The sequence below is a fragment of the Mesocricetus auratus genome, unplaced genomic scaffold (genome assembly GCF_017639785.1).
Source record: "Mesocricetus auratus isolate SY011 unplaced genomic scaffold, BCM_Maur_2.0 Super-Scaffold_100008, whole genome shotgun sequence".
Taxonomy (NCBI): domain Eukaryota; kingdom Metazoa; phylum Chordata; class Mammalia; order Rodentia; family Cricetidae; genus Mesocricetus; species Mesocricetus auratus.
The window spans coordinates 58542859-58554728 of record NW_024429192.1 but is presented as its reverse complement, the minus strand read 5'-3'; the positions used below and the strand labels follow the sequence as shown (position 1 = coordinate 58554728).

General features: G+C 47.8%; 1 protein-coding gene across 1 annotated transcript; it reads left to right on the top strand.

The window, feature by feature from the left end:
* The first annotated feature begins 203 nt into the window (after nt 1–203).
* Nucleotides 204–6547, top strand: Tm4sf19 (transmembrane 4 L six family member 19). Its single transcript, XM_005071683.4, has 5 exons — nt 204–471; nt 4410–4611; nt 5315–5380; nt 5933–6102; nt 6225–6547. The coding sequence occupies exons 2-5, from the start codon at nt 4411–4413 to the stop codon at nt 6406–6408; spliced, it is 621 nt and encodes a 206-aa protein (XP_005071740.1). The 5' UTR covers nt 204–471; nt 4410; the 3' UTR covers nt 6409–6547.
* The last annotated feature ends 5323 nt before the right edge of the window (nt 6548–11870 follow it).

Here is an 11870-nt window from a genome sequence, read left to right as displayed (position 1 = left end):
TTGAACAGTCCTGACGTCAAATATGAGAGGCGAGAAGGAAGAAAGGGTGGGCTGTGCTCAGTGTTGCTCCCACGGAGTCCAGATTCGACGAGCAATGATGATACAGCAGGATGGTGCAGCCGGTGTGGGGGCAGGGCGCTGGGGTAGCTCTCCAGCGTGACTCATTAACACCATTGAGTTCATGAGGCTAGGCCTCTTGTTTCCTTCCTTGGAGTCACGTGAAAATGAGCAGAGAGTGGGTCACAAGCTTAGGGTCCGCCTGTGACAGAATGATCCTTCAGTGGCAGCCCGTGGGCAGCTGTGGGCACACATCCCCACTCACGCGTGAATGTCCAGGCGACCTCTATATATACAGACCCTGCAAGCCTGGCCCCGTAGGAGTCCTGGCTGGGGCTGCAGGAGCCAAGGCCCACTTTGAACAGGGCACCCTCCACGTTGTTCTCCCATCCTGACTCTTGCCTTCAGACACAGGTAAGCCAAGATGAGAGGGTCGGATGAAATGATGTCCAGAACAGCAGGGCCTGGCAGTTAAGAGCGCCAGTCTTGCGATTCGGAGACTTCACTGCTGTGGGACTTGGGGTGGTCTCTAACATTCTCTCCGTGGTCTTCAGGCCACTCTCTGTCCCTGCCTAGAGTGCCTTTCCCATCCAGCGCCTCCCAAGCAGTCAAGCTCTGTGACAGCCCTTCCTCCTTGTCTTGCAGGCAAAAGTTAAGCGTCTCCGTGTGAGCCTCTGCCTTTACCACACTTCTGTCTTCTGCGTCTCCCACACTTCATTCTCCTTGCCTTTTGCCTGTTCTGCTGGCTTTGTAGTCCTCAAGGAAAGGGACTGGGCGCTAGCACGGGGCCGGGCAAAGACTAGGCATTAGATTAACATCAGCCGAGGAATTAAGGGGAAGGTGGGGAACGCGGTAAACAGACGCAGAGTTGGTGCTCCCCCTCCGAGACAATTGCTCCTGTGCCCAGACAGTGGCTGATATTTGATTGGATTCCCCAGCCTGCACCTCAGGTTCCAACCCGGGGCTCCTCTAGCCTGGTTTTGAGATTTGACCTACAGGGCGTGATGGTGCCTGCCTGAGATCCCAGCACTTAGGAGGTGCAAGCAGAAAGACCAGAAATTCAAGGACTACAAAAGACCCTATCTCAAAAACAAACAAACCCAAATTTAACCTTCTGATCCTGCCAGTCTCTACCCACATGAAAACGAGCCAACCTGTTTCCTAATCTTCTAACTCACGTATTTGGAAGGATTTCTGATAATTTTGAGATTTCTAAGGGAAAGGTCATGGAGAGTGTATTATGCTGGCATTATACTGGCCTGTCCCTGTCACCTGGCAGAAAGCACTTAGGCAGTAGCTACCCTCGTCAGCCCAGGGTTCCATGATTGTGTAGTCTGTGCGCAGGTGCAAAGACCCCTTTAAAAGAAAGGCCCCTCCCCCTTGCCAGGCTGTGGCGGTGCACACCTTTAATCCCAGCACTCAGGAGACAGAGGCAGGTGGATCTCTGTGAGTTCAAGATCAACCTGGTCTACAAGAGCTAGTTCCAAGACAGCCTCTAAAGCCACAGAGAAACTGTGCCTCAAAAAACCCAAAATAATAAATAAATAAATAAAAGTCCGCTCACTTAAGCTCTCTTTGGCGCGGTTCCCCTGGGGGCAGACAGGACTTTTCCTGTCTCCTTCTGTCCTCTCTCTGTGTCTCTTTACCTCTTTTCTCTTTCCTTCCCTCCCTCCCCTTTCTAATAAATCTTCTCACTAAGCTCTGTCTGCCTGGCATGTTTGTCCCTCTACCTCGGTCAATCTCGCCTGCCATGGAGTCCGCCAAGGTCCCCATACAAGGTTCCCCTTGCATTTTATCATAACAGAGGAAGCAAAAGTCAAACCACACCACAGCCCCCTGTTTCTTTAGATAGAGTAGGGCCTCCTTGTTTTTTTTTTTTTTTTTTTTTTTTTTTTGGTTTTCCTAGACGGGGTTTCTCTGTATTGCTTTGGAGACTGTCCTGGAACTCACTCTGTAGACCAGGCTGGCCTTAAACTCACAGAGATCCGCCTGCCTCTGCCTCCTGAGTGCTGGAATTAAAGGCGTGCGCCACCACTGCCCAGCGGGCCTTCTTGTTTTTACTGCAGAGTCCCATGGGCAGGCCAACACCGTCAGGGGCAGACTTGTGTTAATTCCCCGTCATGTGTCCTTTATTTTCACTTAAAACTTTATGTTGCAAGCTGAGCATGCCCAGAGACTTTTCTGTCCATTGCTTCTACATATGCACACCCCCAAATGTATCTAAATTTTCATTTTAGATTATGACTTGAGCTTGCTCAGATGACTTAACAGAGTTCACATGTACACTCTGCATAGGCCCCATTTGCTCTCCTTGACTGTACATGTAATACATCTTTCTCCGCTCTTTTACATCGTGACTGGTTTGGGACGGCACTCACCAAGACACCAGGAGTTCACTGTGTTCAGTTGTAGGGTCTCTCTGAATTCCACTCACCCAAAAGGCCACACTCAGGTTTGTAGTTTTTCCTCCATTTGTCTAAATTTGTTTGTTTGGTTTTTTGTTGTTGTTTTTAGTTTTTGTTTTGTTTTGTTTTTCGAGACAGGGTTTCTCTGTATTGCTTTGGAGGTTGTCTGAGACTCGCTCTGTAGACCAGGTTGGTCTCGAACTCACAGAGATCCGCCTGCCTCTGCCTCCCAAGTGCTGGGATTAAAGACGTGTACCACCAATTCCTGGCTTTTTGTTGTTGTTTGTTTTTGTTTTTTTTTAGACTAGGCTCATTTAGTTTAGGCTATCCTCCAATATGCTATGTAGCCACGGCTAGCATTGAACTCCAGATCTCCTACTTCCAACCCCAAGGAGCTGGGATAACAGGTACACACCACCATGCCTGACTTCAAGAATTATTTATTTGTTGATTATCTGAAGTTCAAGTTCAGCACTGAGAGTCTTTTCTTGTTTGTTTGGTTTGGAAGGTTTTGAGACATGGTCTCTTGCAGGCATGACTGGCCTCAAGCTCACTTTGTGGAGGACAGCCTGGAACTCCTAATCTTCTTGCCTCTATTTCCCAAATCTGGGGTTATGGGTTGCGTGTGTGCCACCATGCCTAGCTCAGGCTCAATAATTTTCGACCCCTTCCTGTGACTTTCCCAAGAAGAAACAGGAGAGTCTGGTTTTGATACTTGGGGATCTTGTTAGACCTCATTCACAGGTGATTATGAGCAGGTGCTAAACTCTGGGCCAGGTTCAAATCACAGTCCTGAACGGCCAGTAACATGCCAGTCCTTACTGGGCCCTGACAAAGTCAGTCCTCGAGAGACTGTGGGTTAGTGTCACAAGCGGAGCACTGCCCTTAAATGGCAAGATAATGCGAGGAGGAAAAACTGCCTACATCACAAGATGATGAGGAACTCTGTACAAGGGGAAAAAAATAAAACAAAGCGAACCCACCCCAGCACAGTGGGAAGGAATGCTTTCCAGAGGCCTTGCTTCTCCAAAGCTGGACACAGGTCAGATCCTGACAGGAGCCGGGGGGCTGAGTCTGGTGCCAGAAGGTAGGGCTTCAAAAGCAGGCCTCCATCACCTTCCCTAGCGGCTCACCTCGGCCTTCCTTCCAGGTCCCTGGCATCCCTGGGTAAAGGCTGTTCTTTACACCCACCTCCGCTTCCCTAACATGCCCCTCTCCTCTCGAGAGACCCAGACATCCTTGCACTTGGAGCAAGGATGTGAAAGGGTTTGGGAAAGGCCACTCACCACACAGACCAGAACTGCAGCCGGAAGGGAGGTGCATGGGGGCAGGGGAAACATGAACTGAAGGAATCACAGGCCACCAAAGGGCTGTGGGGCCCGCTGAGGAGAGAGCCTGCCTCTTCGGTGCTGTCCCTGGAAACCATCTCCTTACTGTAACTGTAGTTTACACAAGTAGAAGCAAGGCTACCTAACTAATGCCTTTTGGTTTGAGGCTCTTTTTATTTGTGTTTAGTTGTTGCTGCTGCTGAGACAAGGTCTCTCTTTGTAGTCCTGGTTATCCTGAAACTCACTGTATAGCCCAAGCAGCCCTCACTCTTACATTTTTTTGTTTGAAGCTCCTAAATTACTGGGATTGCAGGTATGAGCCACCTGCAGCATTCATCAGGACTTTCTTTTTATGGCTGAGTATTTCTCCATATGCATAGAGAAATAATCACTGGTTATAATAGGGCACACACAAAATGTAATGCACTATAGAAATGTGTGTGGTCGAAGCTTGGCAGAAAATGCAGGATGTAACTCCAATTATTGTGGAGGGGTTAGAAAGGCAGTGTGTTGTAAAATTGCCTCAGTTGTCCTTGATGTGACCTGTTCCCAGAACCCATCTATCTCCTGTTGGGTATTCCCACCCTGGCTCTGCTGTAACACTCTCCCATAATTCCAGGATGCTATCCTTTCCCCATGTGATGGCCTGCTCACGGACCTGCTCCCGCTTCCTCGGACTGAGCCTTGGGACCGCATCCCTGTTTGCTGCTGGGGCCAACATCGCTCTCCTCTTTCCCAACTGGGATATGACCTACCTGACAAGGGGCCTCATTGGCAAGCATGCCATGCTGGGCTCTGGGCTTTGGGGAGGAGGATTCATGGTATGTGTCTTGGGTTCCATGAGTGAGAATTCCCACTAGGAGGTGGTGGGGGTTGGGGTGTTCCAACAAATTGGTATTGGGTCCATAAACAGCCCAAGGAATAGGGGAACTTGTCATGGCTTTCTGGAGTTTAACTTGGGACCAGGAAAGCTAAATGAATGTTAGCACCTAAAAGTCAAAACAGGCCTAGCTCAACCTTGGCCCTACGACCATTTTAACAGCTGAGCTGTGTGCAACAGCTAGAAATGCAAATTACCCGGTCTCGCCGGGCGGTGGTGGCGCACGCCTTTAATCCCAGCACTTGGGAGGCAGAGGCAGGCGGATCTCTGTGAGTTCGAGGCCAGCCTGGTCTACAAGAGCTAGTTCCTGGACAGCCTCCAAAGCCATAGAGAAACCCTGTCTCAAAAAACCAAAAAAAAAAAATTACCTGGTCTCTTCTTCCAGGTTTACTTATTTTTATGTGTATGGGTGTTTGTTTGACTGTATGTATATATGTATGTGTACCATGTGGGGGTGCAGGGACCTTCAGAGGCCAGAAGAGGGTGTCAGACTCCCTGGAACAGGACTAACAGTGATTGTAAGCCATTGAGTGTGCTAGAAACCAAACCTGGGTTCTCTGAAAGAGCCACCAATGCTCCTAACCACTGAGCCATCTCTCTAGCTCCTACTTAGTCTCCTCTTAACACACTTCTCTGCTCTCCAGGTACTGGTGGCGGCGACTCTCATCTCCATGACAGGCTACTTCAGAAAGAGCACACCCTGTCTGTGTGTAAGTCCCCCCCACCTTTAACACAACTCTCACATTCTCGTCTCAAGGCTGAGGGTTCAAGGGGCACGTTTAGTTTCCAGTCTTGAAGTCACTTCAAGACTATGCCCTTTAACAACTTCTTCCTGCCGTTTATGCTTGGTTTGAAAAGAAAAGATCAAGAGTGGAATTTGGGGGCTTTAAAACCAATAGCTTGTCATTAGAGGAGAAAAGTGGACATGCACAAGCAGGTTTCTAGTTCTGAGCTGAGACACTACAGTAGACTAGCAAGGGGGTATCAACCTGCTGGAGGTCCAAAGACCCACAAGCAGGTCCATGTGCCTATCTGTCTGTCTTTCTGACCTTTCTCAACAGTTTCTTCTTGACTCTACCCAGGACAGACACCTCATCAGCCACCATTGGATATGTTTTAAAGGAATGTGTCACTCTGCACCCCCACCCCCCATGATAGGCTGGGAGAATGCCTGGCCACCAGAGAAGTTAGATTTGGCCATGTCACGCCACCAGCCCCTGACCACAGCTCTGAGTAACCTCTGTCTCCTGCCTCCACTACAGATGCTTATTGCTCTGTTATCAAGTGGCCTGGCTCTACTTGGGGCCTTGGTTTGCTTTGTCACTTCTGGAGTAGCCTTGAAAGAAGGTCCCTTTTGCATGTTTGACGTCTCATCCTTCAATCAGACACAAGCTTGGAAATTTGGCTATCCCTTCAAAGACCTGCCCAACAGGTAACGGTCACCCTCACAACTACAATCCTGTGACCTGGGCCACCAGAGCTCCAACCCTGTGTTTTTCTATTGCAGTTCCTTGATTGGTTATTTTTGTCTAACCCCCTTGTTATGGGTGCTAGGAATTATTTGTATGACCGCTCGCTCTGGACCTCCGTCTGCCTGGAGCCCTCTAAGGCTGTGGTGTGGCACGTGGCCTTCTTCTCCACCCTGGTGTGTATCAGCCTCCTCCAACTTCTCCTGGTGGCCATTCACTTCATCAATAGCATCCTCGGCCTGTTGTGCAGCTTCTGTGAGAAGAGCTAGGTAATGGATGTCCTTTCATGATGTGTTGCTGTTCTCACTGCAAGGACAGGGCTTGAATCCCTGTTAGGCCTTCCTATGGCTGCCAGCACTTTCTTGCACAGTGGGGGAAATAGTACAATAAAATGAAACTCACAATGTACTTTGAAGATGACCCAGTGTTATGCCCCGTTTGTGGGACCCCAAAAAACCCACCACCAAGGAGGCGACTCACCGAATGCAAGAACAAAGCTCTCTTTATTGGCAAGCTTCAGACTGGATTCTGCCTGCTCGGAAGCAAGCAGAATAGGGCTTATAGCTAAGGGGAGGTTTTAAAGGGAAAGTTCTAAAGACTGAAAGTCTCGAGATTCCAAAGCTTCCATGGTTACTTAGGGTAAAACAATAACTATGTTTAGGCAGGATACAATTAAGCAGGATATTTTCGAGGAAATAGTTTGTTAATTATCTCCTGGGTCAGGGATTCCTATAACCTCGAGTTGATGGCTCTCTGGTCTTCTTTAGGACAGAGACATGTTGACACAGCTGAGGTGTGCTATCTGGTCTCAGGCTTCTAGTCACATACCCAGTTCTTTGCTTAGCCTTATCTGTCAGGCTGCCTTTAGGAACTCAGAAGAGCTTGAATTTTTTTTCCTATATGGGCTTTGAAGTCTAAGTTTTCAGACTTTTACTAATTTTTCCTATTTGACCAGTAATAGAAAGAGCATCGAAGTCATTGCTGGTATATGGGGAGGAGCTTTTAACTTGAAAAATGGTTTCATTTCAGCCTCTTGACAGTCCCAGAAAAGCTGGCCATGTGTTAACACAGAGAAGCTGAGACTCCCCAATCTCATACACACAACTATGTGACCTCCTAAATTCTAAATTCAAGTTTGCCATTGTAATAGAACTGTGTTTCCTCAAAACCATAGGTGGGAGCCCTTGTGATAAAGGGCTTTATTTTGTTTTAAACAATTTATTTAACTGTATTTTATGTGCATTGGTGTGTAGGTATCAGATCTCCTGGAACTGGAGTTTCAGACAGATGTGAGCTGCCATTTGGGTGCTGGGAATTGAACCCAGGTCCTCTGGAAGAGCAGTTGGTACTCTTAACCCCTGAAAATTCTCTCTAGGCCCAATATGACTGTATTGGAAACAGGGCTTTACAAGGTAGTCAGGGATATAGAAGTCATAAATGTGAGGTCCAGATGCAGTAGGATTGACACCCTTACAAGAAGAGTGAGAGGCTGCGCATGGTGGTGCACACCCATGATCGTCAGTTCTAGACCAGCTGGGGCTACATATTGAGACCATGTCTCAAAATATTAGGGTCTAGGACGTAGCTTACTGTTACAACATAAGCAGAGTTCTGGGGTCAGTCTCCAGTACTGGAAAAGGGAGGGAGAGAGGGAGGGAGGAAGGGGAAGGGAAAGGGAGGGAGGAAGAGAAAGGGAGGGAAGGAAGGAAGGAGGGAGAGAGGGAAGGGAGGAAGGAAGGAGGGTGAGAGGGAGAGGAGGGGGAGAGGGGGAGGAAGGGAGAAGGTTACAGATCACCATGCTTATTAAGAGTGTGCAGGGTTTTTTTATCAACTGGTGAGTAAGAGCAGGCAAGTGCCTCAGAAAAAGACTTGGTAGAGACTTGAAGCACCTTAGTGTTCTTAAAGTCTAAGGGCTACAATCACATCCCACCAGGTGCAGGTTGAGGGCTTGTTTTTAAATAATTATAGACCCTTTTCTAGAAGGGAGAGAGGAGCCCTTTGATCTGTAAAACATACAAGTGTCAATTCTCAGAGAAACAGTTCCTTTGCATCCGTCTGTCCATCTCCCTACTGGAAGAGGGAACCTTTGACCTATAAAACACCTTGAGCATCCTTTATAAAAGGGAGGGAGAAACCCTTTGTTTACATGCAAGATGAGGCTCCAGAGAAGAAGTATGGGCTCAGGGTAAGCTGACCTTCAAAAGAGGGACCAATGAAGGAGGCTCCCTGTATAAAGATGCCTGCTGCTAACCCTTAGGACCTGAGGGTTAACTCCAGAAACCACGTGGTGGAAGGAAAGAACAGACTCCTACACACACACACACACACACACACACACACACACACACACACACACACACACACACAACCTGGGGGTGGGAGAGATGGTTCAGTGATTAAGAACACAACCTACTCTTCTAGAGAATCCAGAGAACCCAGGTTTCAATTCCCAGCCTTCACAAGGTAGCTCACGAACATCTGTAAGTCTAAATTCAAGGATTCTCACACCCTCTTCTGGCCTCTGTGGATGCATGTAAGTACACAGACATACATACAGGCCAAACATCCATATACACAAATAAAATAAAACAAATTTAATTTACATTTATTTATTTATGTATGGGGGGTAGGAGTTGTGGCTGTGCCACAGTGCATGACCATGCTTGTGGGGGGGGGGGGAGTAAGACATCCAGATCTCACTTGTTACTGAGGAGCAGGGAGTCAACCATCTGCAACCTGAAGAGACAGGGCCCACAGAAATCAAATCTGCTGTTACCTTGATCTTCTACTTCAAACTTACTGAACTGTGAGAAATATGGACACGGCAGCTCTCCTGAGGTAGGAGAGTCGTGACTGAAGAGAAAGACCTTGTCTAACAACAGCAACATCACAGGCTTCTGTTGACTAGTCCTCCCAGGCAGAGGAAATCTGTTGCAGTGACCCTTGGAGACTAATAGACCAGGCTGCTTTCAGGGTCTATGTTCTCTTGGAAGATTCCCCTCAACTCCCCCACTTCTCCCTCTCCGAACCCTGCCCCTCAGAAAGCCCTCCAAGAGGCAGCTCCTTCCCCAAACTCCTCCCCCAAACTCCTCCCCAAACTCCTCCCCAGGCTTACAGGGTAAGCCTCTTCCTTACCTGGAGATTTCCTGGGAGTGCTTTGTTCATATTATATCTGGTATTATTAATTTGGCTTGATTTGGCTTATTGCATCAGTGGAGAAACCCACTACCGGGGATCCCATACTTATCAGTCTTCAGTAGAGTTGAACAGGTCGTGTATTCTGAGTGCCCACAATACACATACTGTAACTCCAATCCAAAGGTGCCCAAGACAAGCTTCTCGCCCTGGTCCCTGCTCTGCCCTTCAGACTGATGATCCACTTATAATTTGGACATCATATGCTAAGAATTATGTGAGTGCTGGGTGATGGTGGTCTTTAATCCCAACACTCGGGAGGCAGAGGACGGTGGGTCCAGCCTGATCTACAGAGTTCTAGTACAGCCAAGGCTACACAAAGAAACCCTGTTTCAAAACAAACAAACAAAACAATTATGTTAGCACTCAACACAGGTGCCAAAGAGCTCAGGGCTAACCATGAACTCCAGAGAAAGCCTAAGAAAGACTTTGTGTCTGAGCTGATGGGACTTGGAAGAGTTAGTCCAGCAAGGAGGAGTGAGAGGGTGTCTTAGTTATTTCTCTATTGTTGTGAAGATATGCCATGACCAAAGCAATTTATAAAGTAATAGTTTACTGAGGCTTACAGTTACAGAGAATGAGTCCATGATCACCATGGCAGAGAGTATGGCTGCAGGCATGGTGCTGGGGCAGTAGCTGAGAGTTTTGTATCTTATCTGAAAATCTGGAGGCAGAGAGGAAGAGACTCTGCCTGTCATAGGCTTTTGAAACCTCAAAACCTGCCTCCAGCAACACACCTCCTCCAACAGTGGCATGCCTCCTAATCCCCTTACTAAACAGTTCACCATTTTCAGACCAAACTTTAAAATATATGAGCCTAAGGGGTATATTCTCATCCAAACCATCGCGGTGTCAGACAGATTTCAGGCTTGTCTGTGCAGGGCTCAGGCCAGAAACAGGGCTGGTGCTGTTGAGCCAAGGGGCAGCTACAAAGACTGTGAGCACTGAGCTAGTGTGGGCTGTGTGGTCTTTCTCCACAGCCTTAGTGTGCTGGCCAACTCCAGGAGGAAGGCATACAGCCAGCCAGATCATGAAGAATGCCCTGAGGACAGCCCTAGGAACCACTGAGAGATTTCAAGCTTGGGACACAGGAAAGCCACTCTGTGAAGGATGGTCAGGGAAAGTGGGGTTTGGGAGTTAGAACCAGGGAGACCAATGTAGGCCTCCCCGGTGAGCCCTTTGTTTTGCTTTGTTCTGTTTGAGATAGAGTTTCATATAGCTCTAGCTGACCTCAAACCCACCATGTAGCTGAGGATGGTCTTATACTCCTCCTGATCCTCCTGCCTCCACCTCCCAAATGTGCCACCATGTCTAGCTGAATAGTAAAATTAGTCCGTCTCTCTGGAACTGGTAATGGGGTATCTCCCCAGCAACTACCCCTTCTGAACATCATAGAAGACATTTTGGAACTTTTAAATACAACTATCAGGTTGAAGGTTACAAGAGAAGCTTGGATAGACATCAGAGAAGATTCCTTCTCTTAGTTTTTAAATTACATGTGTGTGTGGCATGTGTGTATGTGGGTATATGCACATGAGTGCAGGTTGACCTCAGAGACCAGAGCACTGGATTCCCTCTAGACCTGGGTTACGGCACTTGTAAGTTGCCTGATTTGAGTTCTGGGAACCCAACTGATGGGGGATATCCTTCTGTGTATATGTTTCTCTTATTGGTTGATGAATAAAACACTGTCTGGCCAATGAGGCAGGAAGATAGGCGAGACTAGGACAAGGAGAATTCAGGAAAAGGTATGCAGAGAGAGCCTGCCAAACACAGTTGCCATGTAGCCAGCCAAAGGGAAACAGGTCTGGTCATTCTATGGTACGCTAAGACCATGAGGAAATACATAGATGAATAGAAATGGGTTAATAACTAAGACAGAACTAGACAGCTAGGCATTGGTGGTGCACGCCTTTAATCCCAGCACTTGGGAGGCAGAGGCAGATGGATCTCTGTGAGTTTGAACTACAAGAGCTAGTTCCAGGACAGCCTCCAAAGCCACAGAGAAACCCTGTGCTCAAAAAACAAAACAAACAAAAAACACAGAGCTAGACAATAAGAAGCCCTAGTCATCGGCCAATAATTTTATAATTAATATAAGTCTTTGTGTGTTTATTTGGGGCTGAAGTGGCTGCAGGATCTGGCAGGACAAGAAAACTGCCAGCAGCACCCAACTCTGGTCCTCTGCAAGAACAGTAAGTGCTCTTAACTACTGCACCATCTCTCCAGCCCTCTTAGTTTTTGAATAAGGAAGAGGTCAGGATCTATAGCATTCTAAAACAGGATCCAGGGCTGGCACTTGTAAGCCTGGAAGCAGTCTAACCTGCTTCTTCCTGACTTGTGCCACAGAGCAGGTGTGGATTATTTGCAGCAGGATGTCCCAGGCTGTGGTTAGGGGTTGGAGCTGTGCTCTGCAAACTTTTTGTTTAAGGGACAGACCACATTGTAGGTATTGAGGGTCATGTAGTTCTTGTGCAACTTCTCATGTCTGCCATTCAGGATAAAAGCAACCTGGAAGATGCAAACCAGTGTGTTG